Source organism: Anas platyrhynchos, chromosome 1 (genome assembly GCF_047663525.1).
Source record: "Anas platyrhynchos isolate ZD024472 breed Pekin duck chromosome 1, IASCAAS_PekinDuck_T2T, whole genome shotgun sequence".
NCBI lineage: Eukaryota > Metazoa > Chordata > Aves > Anseriformes > Anatidae > Anas > Anas platyrhynchos.
This window is the reverse complement of record NC_092587.1, coordinates 106,156,303-106,173,455: the sequence shown is the minus strand read 5'-3', so window position 1 is coordinate 106,173,455 and position 17,153 is coordinate 106,156,303. Positions and strand designations below refer to the sequence as shown.

General features: G+C 35.0%; 1 protein-coding gene across 4 annotated transcripts in view; it reads right to left on the bottom strand.

Annotated features, from left to right (window-relative positions):
* The window catches only part of NCAM2 (neural cell adhesion molecule 2), a 291,019-nt gene that overhangs the window by 81,381 nt on the left and 192,485 nt on the right, over positions 1-17,153 (bottom strand). For all 4 annotated transcript variants that reach the window (XM_027449269.3, XM_027449268.2, XM_027449270.3 and 1 more), the window contains exon 10: positions 2,976-3,163. In XM_027449269.3, coding sequence (XP_027305070.1) covers positions 2,976-3,163 — 188 coding nt within the window. The remainder of the gene's footprint in view (positions 1-2,975; positions 3,164-17,153) is intronic.

The following is a 17,153-nucleotide window of genomic DNA, read 5'->3' as shown; positions in this document are numbered from 1 at the left end:
GCAATGATAGGTCTGAAAATTGCTGTTCCTATAGATAATGCAAGGACAATTTTTATTTTATTTATTTATTTTTTTTTATTTTAGTTTATGGGATTCACAATACACTGGACACTCAGGGGAAAAAAAGAGAAGTTGCCAGGGAACAGCATAAGCTTTCTTTGTAGTTAACCAAGTGGCTCTATAACATTTATTCTAGGTGGTATGGGTCTGTATTGACTTTTCAAAATAGCACCAAAGCGTGGATTAACTGCCAACCTATATAAATTAGCAGAACACATTTCAGTGATAGTCCAAACTTTTCTTTAAGGGAACTGTGGAGACTGTTTCTTGGAAAGGTGTGGTTTTGTAAGTGTCAAATTATCAACAGCCTCTTTCCTCCATATAATTTAACATTTGAAACAGGTGTTTCAATTTGAATTTTGAATCAATGTTTCAGTTAATGTCAGATGTTGTCATATTTTTTTCCTCCAGAATTATTAAGCTAGTCCTGATGACTCCATCCAGTTCAATCAAAATAACTGAAATCTACTTCCGTTGAGCGAGGTTAAAGTTAATACAGCGTCAAAGAATCATAGAAGGGTTTGGATTGGAAGGGACCTTAAAGATTGCCTTATTCCAACCCCATTGCCATGGGCATGGACACCTCTTACCAGACCACATTGCTCAATGCCCTATCCAGCCTGGCCTTGAACACTTCCACAGGTGAGGCATCCACAGATTCTCTAGGCAACCTGTTTCAGTGCCTCACCATCCTCACATTAAACAATTTCTTCCTAATATTTAATCTAAATCTACCCTTTTTTAGTTTAAAACCATTACTCTTTGTTCTATCACTATATGCCCTGACCTGCTTTCCTGCTTTCCCTTTCCTGCTTTCTTGGAGGCCCCCTTTAGGTACTGGAAGACTGGTATAAGGTCTCCCTGCTCTGGTATAAGGTCAGCCTGCTCTTCTCCAGGCTGATCAACCCCAACTCCCTCAGCCTGTGTTAACAGGAAAGATGCTCCAGCACCTTTGTGGTCCTTCTGTGGACTCACTCCAACAGGTCCATGTCCTTCTTGTGCTGGGGGACCCACAACTGAACCCAGTGCTCCAGTTGGAGTCTTATGAGAGCAGAGCAGAGGGGAAGAATCACCTCCCTCAACCTGCTGGTCATGTTGCTTTTGATGCAACTCAGGATATGGTTGGCTTTCTGAGCTGCAAGTGCACATTGTCAACTCTTGTTGAGCTGCTCATCCACCAACAGCCCCAGGCCCTTCTCAGGGCTGTTTTCAATCCATTCTCTGCCCAGCCTGTATTCATGCTTGGGATTGTCCCAGCCCAGTTTCAGGACCTTGCACTTGGCCTTGTTGAACTTCAAGAGGTTTGCACAGGCTCACCTCTAAGGCCTGTCAAAGTCCCTCCGGATGGCAGAGGTCCCTCTGGTAAACCACGTCACACAGCCTGGTGTCATTGGCAAACTTTCTGGGGGTGCACTAGGTCCTACTGTCCATGTCACCAACAAAGATATCAAACAGCACCAATATCAATACTGACCCAGGGGTCAATATTGGAACACCACTGTTACTGATCTCCACTTGGACATTGAGCCATTGACATCAACTCTCTGAGTGTGACCACCCAGCCAATTGATTAATATGTGATGAGGTAAGTAAAAACCATTCATGCTTACCAAGGTTTAGCTAACCTGTGTAAGCTCACTAAAACCAGAGGCTACATATGAGTTCTCAGGCAAAATAAAGGATCAGTTATTAGAATGACTTAATATTTCCTTTCTGTCTTCTTCCCACAACATAACACAGATCTGTAAATTTATAGTTAATTCCAGTAAGGGCTACAGAGAGCAGATAATGATTTGCTATCATAGACCATTTCTCAACAGATAAATGTCATCAGTTGTCATCATACATGCATAAATCAGCTTGTCATTTATTTTAAAATTCTTCATGTCATTATGCTCTATTCTGACATTGAATTACATAATGATGCACATTCTCTTGCTCCCCTCTTATCCAATTTCCCATGAGACAATCACTTCACATCTCACAGAAAACTAGACTTTTCTATTACAACTAATGCTTCTGAAAGCAGCAACAAAGTAACACACATACTGTAAATTTCAAGAAATTAGGTTCATTGTTTGAACTTTAGGGAAAAGACACAGCTTATTTCAGAATATCATATACATCTGGCTTGGGATCTGATGTAGGACCCCCAAACGTATTAGCCCTACAGCTTCTGAACCATTTTTCCCATGGCAACAGAGAAAAAATATGCTGAAGTTGCTGATACTAGATGTAAACAAAGAAAACTAATTTCCTCCACACTAATTTCCTCACAGGAGAGAGTATCTAGTTGATGTAACAGGTGAGACCAGGACTGGAGGTAGCGGTTGAATACACTTTGTTGTGAAATCATTAATCAAAGAACATGACTTGTTGTACATTACTATGCAGTAGTTCACTATTTAGTCATGATGATACATTTAGAGATTAATAATAATAACAATAATAAAGATAATAATAATAATAGAAATAATTGCCATCAAAACCAACTGCAGTTTAGCTTCACTTTCCCCTTCTGCTTTGGTCTTGACTGAAGTCACACATACATTTTTGTATATACCAAGCACCTACCAGATAGTTACTCTAATTTTTACTATCAACCCCATGGATTAATATTATATTTACGCATTTATTTACTTGCAATAAATGCAGGTAACATTAGCATTCAGTGTAGATGCAAAACTGAACAAAAGCCATGTACATGAGGTTTATTTTCCAAATGTTCACAAGAAACGTGGAGATAAATCAGTTCAAACATAGTTTTTATTTTTTTATTTTTTATTTTTTAAAGAGCTTTACTTAAATTATAAATCTTAACCTTAAGCACACTGCATAAGACTTGCAATGGTGCCAAACTGAAGAAGAAATGAATTAACTAATGTCACAATGTTGATTTATTTTTTAAGCCTTACCTCTAGAATCAGCTTTCTTCCTGCACTGTAGGTCTTCAGATGTGTTGTATTTTTTACAGGTAGAACTAATTTTCCTCTCCTCCACTGAATTATGGCAGATGGATTTGCTAGCACTTCACATGTTATATTGATGGGATTGCCTTCCCAAGAGTAATGCATGGTCTGATTTGACACAAATGTTGGAGCATCTGAAAAACGGAAGTAATACACAAATATGTTAACTGTTTTAGTATAAAACATACTGTATAACTCCATTGAAGTACTACTCTTCTAAAGTTTTAACTGAATGCTGTTTCAATTTATTACTAACCGTGACAACATCAGTGTTCAACCCTGTTTTTTTTTAAGCTCTTATTTTCATAGGTTTCTCCTCTGCTGAAATCATTTCAGCTGAAATTTTCAGGAAGAGAAAACCTGCTAATTATATTTAACATTAGGCAACATCAGGCCCTTGAAAGATGTGTCTCAGAAATGACAAAAACTGTTTCATCCTAATGATGAGAAACTCTCCAGCCAGACTCTGGGAAAGGCACAGTACATTTTGTAGGGTGCATTATTACATGATGTTTAGGGTTCAGAGCCCCTGAAGTGCAAAAAAGTAATAGGCAGGTTCCTTCTCTGGTGATGTCTGCAGATGGATGTGTGGATGTGGCCCTGGGTTCAGTGTTTTAGCACATTGACTTCCCAAGCTGTTTATTACCTCCCAATGGCTGGTGACAAAGGGAGGTGTAGTATGAAAGAGTATGTACACTGTTCAGTTGCTGATTTTATTGTGTATCCTTTTGCCATGGAGAAATTACACTCACTCTGAATGTTCATAGATGTAAACGCTTCACCAATTTCCTATCAGATCATATACTTTATGAAACCTTTCTAAAGAAAGATGCTTAGCTGTGTGAATAAACCTAGAAAAAAATAATGAAAGAAAAAAGAACACCTAAAATTTTGCTATGCATTTTACCTACTTCAGATAAAACATTGTGCATATGAGTACTTTTTTAATTTAGGCTAATCTTCATGCCAGTTCCTTAAGAAATCATCAAGCTACAGAAAAACAAAGAGATGGTTCATCTTCTTTACAAACCTGCCTGTAAATGGCTATACTAAACATGCAGCCAAACACTGAATCAGATACAGAGAAAACTGCTGGCTTGCAAGCTAGTTATATTTTTCAGATCACAATGCCAGCAGTGACAAGGCTCTTCCATTCTACTCACTGTTTCCCTGGAAAACCGAAGCAGTGTAATGGTCTTCAGAAATGAGCAAGAGTGATTCTTTCCTTCTTCTCTGCTTCTGTCTTAGGTAAATCATATTTTTTGTCTATTGAATATTTATTTTGAAATCAATTTTCCATTTTAATCCCACTCTTATATTTTAAGAGTATTAACTACATATTATTTACATTACTGAAAGCAAAGGAAACACAAAGTTCTTAAAGAGAATTATCAGTTATAGCTGGTGTCATGGTATCTCTTTTTAATACTTGAACCTTATATGTCTATATTTATATTTTAAAAAATAGCTCTAAAATGCTTCTAGTTGTGTCCCTGGAAATTCTGTTCTAGTCTTCTAACAATTAGTTTAACTTTACACTAGAAAATTCCTACTAGGTCTATTAGAGACTAGAACACATTTTACTGAACAGTGAAATTTAGCTTCAGGAATGGTTTTAAACTACTTTCTTGTTTCTGAAGTACATGTTTTCAACTTCTTTTTGTGTCTGCCTTTGTGCAAAAATGCAACTTTTTGGTTTTATTATGCTTCTGGTGCATGCACACATACAGGCTTAGATCAGAGAAAACTGTCATCTATTCTAAGCACAGATCAAGTCTGCTACATTGTCAACGCCATCAACATTTTATTTTTTTTAGTAAATATTCAGCCTTTATTTTTATAAAAAAGGAGATGATTTCATCCAAGTAACTGAAATATGTCTTCCTATAACTTTATTTACAAGACACAGGTGCTCTTCTTTCCTTTTCAGATGTTATGGTAAGTAATTCTACTGCTCTTTGATTCTCATAGACCTTTAAAAACATATTTTAACATCTAAATATATTTTTGCAAAGAATGGACTAATAAAGAGTATTCAGAATATGACATATCACAACAGTGGATCTCTGTGAAGATAAAAGCAAACTTTGCATATGCCTGATTTATGCTTAGGTATGGTCAGGAATGCCAAAATGCCAAGAGTCAGACACTCGGCTTCACTTCCTCTGGAAGTGAAGTTAGCAGTGGGATCCACCTGAAGGAAAACTGCATGAACTGACTTCTTCCTGGCAGACAGCTTTTGCACTGAATGTGTGTTCAACATATGGGTCACAAATCTCATCACAGTGTGTATGAGACACAAAATGAAGTTATTTAACAACAGATTTTAGATAAGTCCTGTCCTCCATAATGGACAATTTCTCAAAGTAACTTCACTTTGTCAATGAACACTGGCATGAATGTGGCAGATAGAAAGATGCTCTGTTAGAACCCAAATAACTTTCCCCTTTTAGGAAAAAATCACATGGTTTGATGCTTTCTGTTGATTTAAGTATACATTTGGCCAAGACGTTTAGATGTAGAGCTTAGGGATATGGTTTAGTGGGGACTGTTAGCATTAGGTCAGAGGTTGGACTCGATGATCTTGAGGTCTCTTCCAACCTAGAAATTCTGTGATTCTGTGATGCTGTAATTCATATCCTACTTCCAAGACTTACATGTGAAAAGGGAGTGTACAGTTTCTGTAGGTACAAGCATATAGGAGAGTAGTGACTTTTGGTTCAAATTGCTCTGTCTTCTAAAGGCAGATTTTGGATCCCTGTACTATCTGTTTATTTATATTTTAAAAGAGTAGGTGAGTTCTGGACTGTAAAAGTCCTTCAGATAAAGCTATATCAAATTCAACAACTCTAAAATGCAAAGCATTGCTAAATAAAATAAGCTTTATGTTTTCTCTCTCAAAAGACTGGAAAAAAAAAAAAAGGCTTTGCAGTAATTTCCCCAGCAGCTGAAAGATCCAATTGTAGCCAACAGAAGAAGATACTTTCAAACAAATCACCTTAAATAACATGCTCTTTGATTTGCTAGTCAGGAATAAATAATGAGTGATGTTTCATACAAAGAAAATAGCTCTGGAAATATTTCATAGAATCATAGAATCATAGAATGTCCTGAGTTGGAAGGGACCCTTAAGGATCATCAAGTCCAACTCTTGACACCGCACAGGTCTACCCAAAAGTTCAGACCATGTGACTAAGTGCACAGTCCAATCTCTTCTTAAATTCAGACAGGCTCGGTGCAGTGACCACTTCCCTGGGGAGCCTGTTCCAGTGTGCAACCACCCTCTCTGTGAAGAACCCCCTCCTGATGTCAAGCCTAAACTTCCCCTGCCTCAGCTTAACCCCGTTCCCGCGGGTCCTGTCACTGGTGTTAATGGAGAAAAGGCCTCCTGCCTCTCGACACCCCCTTACGAGGAAGTTGTAGGCTGTGATGAGGTCTCCCCTCAGCCTCCTCTTCTCTGTACTTTTTTAAAGTACAAATAAAATATATCCTTATATATTGTTAGATATTTCTTATACAATAACAAAAAAGCCAAATTGAAATGAAATAACTTTTATAAGAACATTTTTTTCCTCTGGATGCTTTCATCGCTAACTGTAGTATACTGTGCTTCAACGGTTACAAAATTGTGTAAATAAATGTTAGTACTAAACGTTACAAAACGTTTAGTATTGTCATGACTTTGGGTGAGACAGAGTTAATTTTCTCCATAGAGGCTCCCACCATGCTGTGTTTAGGATTTTTGATGAAAACAGTGTTGTTTTCATGCCAGTGTTTCTAGTTGTTGCAAAGCAGTGCTTACAGAGTCAAGGCCTTTTCTGCTTCACACTGCCCTGCCAGCGAGGAGGCTGGGGGTGCACCAGGAGATGGAAGGGGACACAGTCAGGACAGCTGGCCTCAACTGACCAAAAGGATGTTCCATGTCATGTGACATCATGCTTAGCCATAAAAGCTGGGTTAAAGAAGGAGGAAGGGGAGAACATTTGGAGTTTGTCTTCCCAAGGAACCATTACACTTGATGAGCCCTGCTTTCCCAGATGTGGCTGAGCACCTGCCTGCCAGTGGGAAGTAATGAATGAGCTCCCAGTTTTGCTTTGTTTGTACATGTAGCTTTTGCTTTCCATAGTAAATGTTATCTCAACCCATGAGTTCTCACACTTTTATCTTTCCAATTCTCGCTCCCATCCCACCTGGGGAGAGTGAGCAAGTGGCTGTGTGCCAGGTTGAACTACAGCAGTCCTTTTGGCTCTCAATGTTGGGCTTGAAGGGTTAAAGATGATGACAGATTTGATTAAAATGTGGAGTGTGCTAGAGCAAAATTTACAGATGCTATAGCTGTTTAGATGCTAATTCACGGGCTCCTGTGCTTGATAGGGGATTGCTCACCATACTGTATGTTACAATCCAGTGCTTGTTTGTGGATGCTTTTGCTTCTGCCATTTGCTCTACACCTTATCATCTTGCTTTGCTCTGCCTGGGAACATTTTGATAACAGTTATGGCCATCCAGCTGGCCATAACAGGTCATCACTGCTGTTCCTGTGCTGCTGTACTGGACAGGCTGGAAATCCAAACTGAACTTGAGTCAGAGGGACTGTGACTACGTAGGAACACATACACCCCGAAGTGTCTCTGGCCATGGATAAATCCACTCATTAAAATGCTAAACCCTATGGCCTGGTCCAAAAGGACAAAGGGTGGAGATTGTAATGGATATGCCTTTAAACTCTTGTAACCCATGATTTGAGTTGCATGTCATGAGAAGTCCTATAGCAGAAACCTCTCACGCCAATAGGCAATGAGCCTCACAAGACACAGTGCAAGTGCAGCAGTGACCTGAACTGAGCTGGCTTTGGTGTCCAGTATCTCTATGCAGTGCACTGCCTCTCCTGTGCTGAGTGACCACCATAGCAGAAACTGACAGGTAGCATTACAATTAGGAGTGTATGTATGTGGTAACCCATATACTGTACAAGAAGATTGTGTAGGAGAAGCAAAGTCTGACCTGAAAAGTGTCTCTAGCTTTTAGATATCCTTATTAGGCGTAATGTCTGAGAACAGTGATTTAAGAACAGACCCATAAATCATCTGTCTCATTCAGAACGTAATTCAATTAACAACTTCAAAGATCCAGCTCTGGTGTATGTTAATAGTTATACACAAAATTGGATATGGCAAATTACCTGATTCAGCACATGTGTCCAGAGAGCTGTAATAGGAAACTGGTGTGCAGAATCAGATTTGTACTTCTTCATTTAAGAACGTAGGTTTTCAAACTTTTGACTATTTGTTCCTCGAGTAATTCATCTTCTTGTATCATACAGTGAAAATATATGACAGATTGTTGTATGTTTCCTGTACTGTATTTTTGGAAGACTCTCTCTTAGATGGTTAATACTGTTATGTATTTCCCATCATCAGGAACACAATAAATGGCATCCTCTAATAAATCTAGTACTTTCATTACCATCCATCCTGTTAAAGCACCTTACATTTTTGTAACTCCACCCTATTTGATTAACAGCCTTCTATTTTTCTCTTGTGTTTTCTCCCTCTTGCCTGTTTGGCAATAGCCAATATACTGAAACCACTAGCTCTTCCTTGGAGATAAAGTAGAACCTCCAATGACAGGTACAATAATTGCCACATTTTCTTTTAACAAAACAATATTAGAAAGACCTCAACAAACTAAGCCAGATGACTAGATTTTGATATATAATCATCCTTAGGAGGAAGATGTAAAGTACAGTGTTCATGGTTACTAACTTTCTCAATTTTCCTTCCAATATCATGATTATGTGGCTGCAAGGAAGACCTTTTAAATCTGAATGTGAAATTCTGAGATAGAAAAGCAAATGAAAATTACCACATAGCAGATTTTAAGTTTCATGATTACTAGCTAAAATGAGAGGGCTTTTTTAGAATCTGACTTTTTTACAGATGGACACGTTTCTTTCACAGCAGGTACAGTAATGTTTTCTTTCCCCTTCCCGTTTTTTTTGGTTCTTCTCCACATGCGTATAATAAAACACATGCTATTCATTATACAGTTTATGCAAAAGTAGGAGTCCCCTCTTACTGAACACACTAGCCCCTGGTCACATTGACTATGAAATTTTTGATACACAAACTTCACTCTAATTTCTCCATCTCCAAAACTAGTTGTCATGAGGATAAGGTACCTTTCTGCTAAATGCAATGTGTGTTGTTGATGATAGCAACTTCAGCCTTAGCGATGGGCAATGAATGCTTGCATGGTTCTACTGCTTGGTGCTAGCAGAGATACAAAAATTCAACATATTTTTCTCTGAATTATACTTGATGCTAAGGAAGAAAGTATTTGGTTGATCACTTAAAAAAAAGAAAGAAAAAAAAAAAAAGAAAAAAAGGGAAAAAAGCCAGCTTCATAGAAATATCTTCTGTGAATGGATTAACTTGTCTAAAATTTTTATGTTACTGCTGGGATACGGTTTTCAGGGTGGCATTTTAATCTCTTCAGTTATTTCGGTTTCACTAAATTTAATCTGAATTCACAGTATCCTGATTTACTAATGCATGATTTCGAAAAATCTGTGTTCTTGTGAGTTGTACAAATCCCTGATATTTACTTTAGATACTTGTAATTTAACAGCCAGAAATAGAGGCAAGGCATTCCCTGCAAATGAATGCTGTGAATTCTACTATTTGTTTTCTGTAAGGCAACTCTGAGTTAATGTTAGTGTAACTATTTATTAAAAGATTTATTTTGGGGTAAGAAGTAGAAAATATCTGCCAGATGGAGAAAAAGATTGTAATAAAATTATAGCTATTTAAATAACCTATTATGTCAAAACTGATGTTTAAAATAAACAGTCTGCATATATCTGTTAGCCATTAAATATCTACGAACACTGGCCATATGAACTAAAACAAGATCTCTTCCCCTCCAGATCTCTCACACTAATAATTTTTATTTTAGTAATAACATATTTATGCATTGTCAATTACTGACACATCATTGTTGGGTGGAATCACTATGTATCAAAATTTCAATTGCTACCTGTATTTCAGGACAGGATTATTGGAGTAATTTAGGATTATCAGACTTCTGATATCATATATTAGATTATGTAATTCTGACATAGCCAGAAACAAGCCACAATGTCTTTCTCAAATCAGGACACTAACTCCCACCTCTTCTCCTATCCTACTTTTCACATTTTAAGAACAAAATCCAGCTTCATATACATGTATTTACCTTCTGTATTTTCCTGCCTGTCATTCTTACCTCCATGTCTCCTGTTGGTTTCTTCTCTCTATTCCCTAATCTATCTATCTATCTATCTATCTACCTATCTACCTACCTACCTACCTAATATACCTACTATATTCCCAAATCATAACAGTTGTTCCTATATGGAGCAGGGACTCTCAGCCTTAGCATCTATTCACTTTATTTTAACACACAGTGCTGTCCATACAAAATCTCTAAGTAATTTTTAGGAATGGAATAAAAATCCCAACAGCATTAATGAAATTACCTTGTATATCCAACTCCATTTCCAACAGGTTGATTCCTCTAAACCTATACCTTATATCCCTCAAACCTCCAGTACACTGTGCTCAAACTCACCCTCTCTACTTTAGCCCTATGCTGCTCCCACTGTGTGCAGAAACAGCAGCTCAGGGGCAGGTTCTGTGGTGCATGGACTCCAAACCAGCTCAGAGGGACCTTGCCTCATACACTGCAAGCAAAGCTGTATGTATCAGTTTACTGTAAACAGTACAGTAGATCTCTTTTTCAAGCGTCTGCCAACTTAATCACTTCAGGATTCTCTGAGAACAACTAAAGATAAACTATTTAAAGATACTTCAGGTAATGCAAAATATTCTGCAGTTAAGGGAAGTACATGAAAAAAAAATGTTGAGGCGACAAATCTAACTTTAAGATATTTTCTGTTCAGGTTGCAAAGTTTCAGCATCACACTTGCTATCATAACACCTCATTGTTTGCTTTGCAGTTCTCAGATGCATTGCTTCTGCTCTGCTGTGCCTATTTTGGAGGTACAGAGAAAAACACGGGCTGTGTTGTGCTATTTTTTTTTTTTTTCATTTACAGGTCATTACTGTATAATATAAATTACACTTTACGTAGGATGAAATTACTTGCAAAATTCTATTGTATTTTCAAAGAATGAAAATCACAGTTTAAAATTTATGTGTTAATTATCAATGAAAACATTTAACATTTAGCCTTGTGAGATGAACTCATAAAGTAGAACCATCTCAAAGGAAACAACAGAAAATTATTTATTGTGTGCATGTGTTTTTTTAACCTTTACTTATATAGTTGAATATGTGAAAAATGATGGCAGTAAGCAAAGATGTTGAGGAAAATATATTTACTAAAAAAAGACTAAATTATCTGAAGAGAAACAAAACCTAAAAAAAAAATATACAAACCAACAAGCCATTAAAAATCTACTTAAAACGATATCAAGCTCTTTGTAAGGTAAACAAAACCATGTTGTATTAGGAAAAAAAAAAAAAAAAAAAACAAACAGAAATGTTCTTGATATGAATGTAATATTTTAACAAGTCGTAGACATATACAGGCCAAAAGTTTTTAAGATGGAAATTCTGCTCTATGGTATTATTACACCCTATTGGGCTAAAGAATAGGTAGATTTACTATACAGATGTAGAAATTCTAATTTTACATTTATTGTGGCAGAATCAGAAAAAGACAACAAAGCTGCTTCAGTACAGGAGGACTTAGTAAAGTGTTTTTGCCAAGTGAATTTATGCAATAATCCTCGTATTTTGGTCAGAATTCAACATTTTTATCCCCTTTAAGTCACTGCAATGGCATACCAAATTTTCTTCTATGTAAAAGCAAAAAGTAGACAAAAAAGTAAAATTTTAAGTCTTAATCAGTAACATTGCTGAGCTCCAAAATCATGTCAGAATAACTACAAGTATTTCATGATGCTAAACATTAACCTACTAAATCTCTATTTTTTCATTTTAAGCTATAAATTTGACAGGAAGACCAATAGGGGTTTTTTTTTTGTTTTTTTTTTGTTTTTTTTTTTTTTTTTGTTTTGTTTTGTTTTTTGTTTTTTTTACCATATGATTGTGTTTATTTGTTTTGTTTTCTGGCTCTGATAACAAGATAGGGCTGGACCATCATGATTTAATTGTGTGTTAATTGAGTCCTCAAAAAGAATGTTTAGCCTGTTGAAGAGAAGGCTAGGGGGAGATCTCATCAATGTGCACTAATATCTGAAAGGAGGACATAAACAATACGGACCCAGTGGTGCCCAGTGACAGGACAAGAAGTAATCCCTTCCAACCTCAAACATTCAGTGATTATGGGAATAGTTGTGGGCTGTTCCTACACTGACTTCTTTTAAAAGAAACTGAATACAAAGTACGAACATTTTTCAGAATTCACGATAGCAATAGGTAGTTGGAATTCTATTTGGAATCAAATTGGCTACAACATTTGTGACGTAACTGCCCACAGTAGCATTATCTTCACTAATTCAAAGCCTTCTTTCCTTGACATTAGGTAGACTTTGTGGTTCAAATTGTTCAATCTGCTTTTAAGTAATTCTGTGTCTTTGCAAAGGTATAAAATGAACAGCATGAATCCAAAGCATCTGCATTAACTGCAGTGCTAAGCAGATGACTAACATAACAAAGTGGAAAGACCTAGAGGACTATTCATAAAGACTTAGAGGACTATTCATAAAGACAAGCTGGATACTGTAACAGTAATGAGATTGATTTCTAATTGAGGAAGTTGAATACTATCAAGTTGAGTAGTATAATAAATACTGTACAAGTTTATTTAAAGATAATACTATGCTGCGTATGCGACATGACTTTTTTGGTAGCACTGAAATAATGTTGCTAATTAATAAGGAATATAACTACAAAACTCATGTTTGGACACAAATTGGTAGTAAGAAAATCTTCTAATTTTTGGAAGAAACTTTAAATTACTTAAATTCCAGAAACTGCTTTCTAAGAAGTCATATTTGTCAACCACTCATGTGGCTGGTCTCATACAAAAATGCCAAAAATATTACCAAATGTAATAATGCTTGTGATGGCCTATTACAGCCCACGACACTAATCTTCATGTATAGTGATGAAGCAGGTATCAGGACAACGTTACTGAAAACAATACCTTGAAGAAAGATGACCTGTTATATCCAGTAAGTCAAAATTATTATTATTTTTAAGTTCTTCAATTCTAATCACTGCAGTAAATAATTTGTAGAAATACACACAAGAAATAATGTGTTCTCTCATCAGAGTTTTTCTTCTTTTAATTAGGTCTGTATTTTTTTTTTTGTCTTATCTTCGCATTTTGCATTTAGTTTCAAAACAAATATATCTCTTTAAAAGCACAGTGGTACCATATAGAAATGTAAACATTTGCATACGAAAACTGTGACTTTGAAAGGCATCTGATCATATTGTAGGTACAATCATTTTGTAACTCACTAGGATTTGTATATTGTACCTCCTCAGGCCTTTCTGAAAACCTCATCATTATTAGAATACGTCTTGCTTTATCTATTTTTGTATCTATTTCTATCATGTTTTTATTAAAAAAAAAAAAAAGCTATCTATGAGAAATTGTAGCTAATTGCTACAAACACATCTTAATACCCAATACCTAGTATACATCATATATGCCAACTTTTCAATCAGTTGATTCAGTTAGCAGTACATTAATAAACAATGGCATTTATTAATAATAATAATAAATATACAATATAAACTAGGCTTCATATGTATAACCAAAACTTGCAGTTATTGATATCTATTAGTAAATAATATTTTTATCTTCTTTTTCTTGTACTTAAGGTTTTTTTTTTTTTAATTGTAAATACAAGGAAAACTAAACAAAAAAAAAAAGACTTTGTAGAAAGAAATCCTTTTAAGTGACTCTGACAACTCAGCAATTTATGTCTGTCTAACATTTATTTCAGATTAAAGGCTGGGTTAACCATGCCTGAACGGTATCAAACTGATAATCTCTTCCTGTCCTGGCGAACTGCTCTTATCATCAAAAGCAACCCCAAGAGAGAACAAGGATAAAATACAAAAACTCTGTGCAATCTTGCTATCAGTTTAAGTCTCAGATAGAGGTCAGTAAGTAAAAGCATGAGACAGTGACACCAGGGCACCCTGTGCCTCAATTAGTCCTGTTTGACTGCACTGCCATTTGAAAATGTGACAGCAACATGCTCCTCTCCTGACTACATAAACTAGCAAAGGTATTAAAAACCTATAAAAAAGACTACTGTGCTTGTGTGTACTTGTGCTTATAGAATGGTACTAGGTGGATTGGTTAGCTGTATCTAGGAGCTATGGAACAATATGTAAAATTAGACCTTGCTTATTTATTTATATTTAAATTTTAAAATAGTTATTGAGGCTAATGCTAGAATACTATTAAATAATAAAAATTCTGCTAAAATGGCCCACTAGTGATTATGCAAAGAGTTAGCCATACTTAAAAAAAATCCTTCTCAAAAATAGGTTTGAAGAGAATAAAACCAAAATCATTAAAATTACAGTATTTTGAAGATTTTTCAAATCTGCAATTTGGTAAATGAATATTTGGAAAAAAAAGTATAAACAACCCTGATAGCAACATTTGTATTTACAGTTAATATGCTCAAAAAAGGTCACTAGGAGAATAATACATAGGGAGTCAAAACATTTATTTGATACCAACTTCACAGAATCTCATACAACTACCCTCTCTTTTCCCATTTTGCTCTGAATACCAATCGTTTAGTTTTTGAACATGTATCTTTTAGTGAAAGTCTCTAACCTGCAACTTATGAAATGAAATAGCCAGAATGATACTATGATAACTATGACACTTGCTACCAAAAAAAAAAAAAAGTACTTATAGTTCAGAAAAGCACTTCTAATATTTAAGACAACAGAGCCTTGTATGGAAACAGTGGTAAGAAAGTACTAATAGATTATTTTATCGAGACTGTTTCATCATAGAAATTTATCACAGAAACTAGATTGATGAGGGATGAGGCCATAATGAAGACAATTTCCTCTGAGTACACTATTTTAAAGGACAGAAATCGTTATCATTACACAAGTGTTTTGTTGCCTGGGCAGGACAAACAGGATACAATTGGAGTTCATGTAAGAGTATAAAGTTATTTCCAATGCAAATTAAAAAACTGCTCTGACTGGTAAACCTGAATACCAATAGAGACAGACTTCTGTTGTATCACCCCAAAAATACATGCATTGTATTACAAAATTACCTGACACATAATGAACATGAAAATATTTCTACTTCTGTTCTATTTTTTCCAGCACAGATGTTCTTTGAATATTTGGTTGAAACTTCAATCACAGTTAAAACTTCAAGAAATGAAAATTCTGGTTTTAGACATTTCAAAATTTTATGTTAAATAAAAATATTGTGTTACACATTAAAAATCATCATTACAATGTGTCATCTATATGATAATAGAATAATATTTCTGTGTTTAAAAAACCACTTTATCAGAAGAATTCTGAACTGTAAAAACTTTTAAGTTGAATAAAAAGTGTATCTACTGAGGCATAAATACATAATTAAAAACAATATGATAATCCATTTTCACATACATGTATTTGATTGTTCCCATACATATTACAAATTAAGCCTGCCACACAATTCACATTAACTCAATTGGAATATATTACTTTTAAATTCATAGCATTATGTACAAAAATTTCACCCTGAAAGGTGATGACATCAATTCATTCTATCAATCCAGAATTTTTGTTATGGACTTTAATATGAATTCTGTTCTGCTAATGACTTTTTCTATGTCTTTTGGTAATATTTCATAAATTGTGACACATCCTATATCTCCCTTGTTAGTACCAAAAAAAAAAAAATAAAAAAAAAATTGAATTTTAAAGCATAAAAGCTACATAACCTTAATTAACATTTTTTTCATGTTATTTTATGCATACAGTAGGATACGACTTGGAATTTTAGAGATATTTTGAAGGAGCTTCACTGCAATTCAATTTTTATCTAGTAAAATATTTTTTTCTTTTAATACATATAAAATAAATAATTATCAGCACACCAAGTAAGTGTCATTAAAGAGTTTCATTAAAGAAAAAATATTTTAAATATGCTCCCAAAAGAGTTTTTGCAAATTATTTTGCAAAGTTTCAAATTCCTTCAAATGTCTATTTATTGAAAAACAGCTATGTTAAAGCTATTAATGAACACTGTATTTATTTCTTAGGCCTTCTGGGTTGGCAAATCATTGCATTTTTAAAATCCAGTTAGAACTTTGAAATTTTCTTGTTTTCCTTTCATATTTATTTCCTATATCAACATCCATTGTTTTCCTGCGAAAATGATGGAACATGCAACTGTAAACTGAAGTCACTTTCAAAACTCCTCAAGACATTACTCAGTTGACAGTCTGAAATCATTACTTATCTCTGTATCCAATGTCTATCGCATTTCAGTGGAAAGACACTCCTTCAATTCAGTGTAACCATTCATGTAACCATTCAATCAAATACTTTTCATGCAACCTTTCTGTTGGTCTTTTTTTTTTTTTTTTTTTCACTCTGAAGCTCAAACAGGCTCACTGAAGCTATTCTGGAAAAAGCAAAATAAATATATCCTGCAAATTTCTAGCAAAATAGAATAATGATTTTTGGTTTTCTTTTTTTTTTTTTTTTTTCTAGACCTTTGCTTTAGAAGTTTGAACAAAAGGGTGTTTGAAGAGACAATTTAACACTGAATTTTTCTGTATTTGAAATTTATATCCTCTCATATAAATGGCTTCTAAAGCATCAGACTCTTCTCTGAACAAAAATAATCTAATTTGCTCCTGGATAAAAATCAAGAGTTTTGAATAAAGCAACCTGTCCACAAAGCAGTCTAACCAAATGAAATTGTCACAAACTTGTGAACTCCAGCTCCATGAGGACATATAACAAGGGCTTGATATCTGGAGGAGCATTATTAAGTAAAAGAAGTAGGAGAAAAAAAATAAAAAGCAACCCCCAAAAAAAAAAAAACAAAAAAACTTTGTTGCATCTTGGAAGTTTCAGCTTAAGTCTGAGTTGT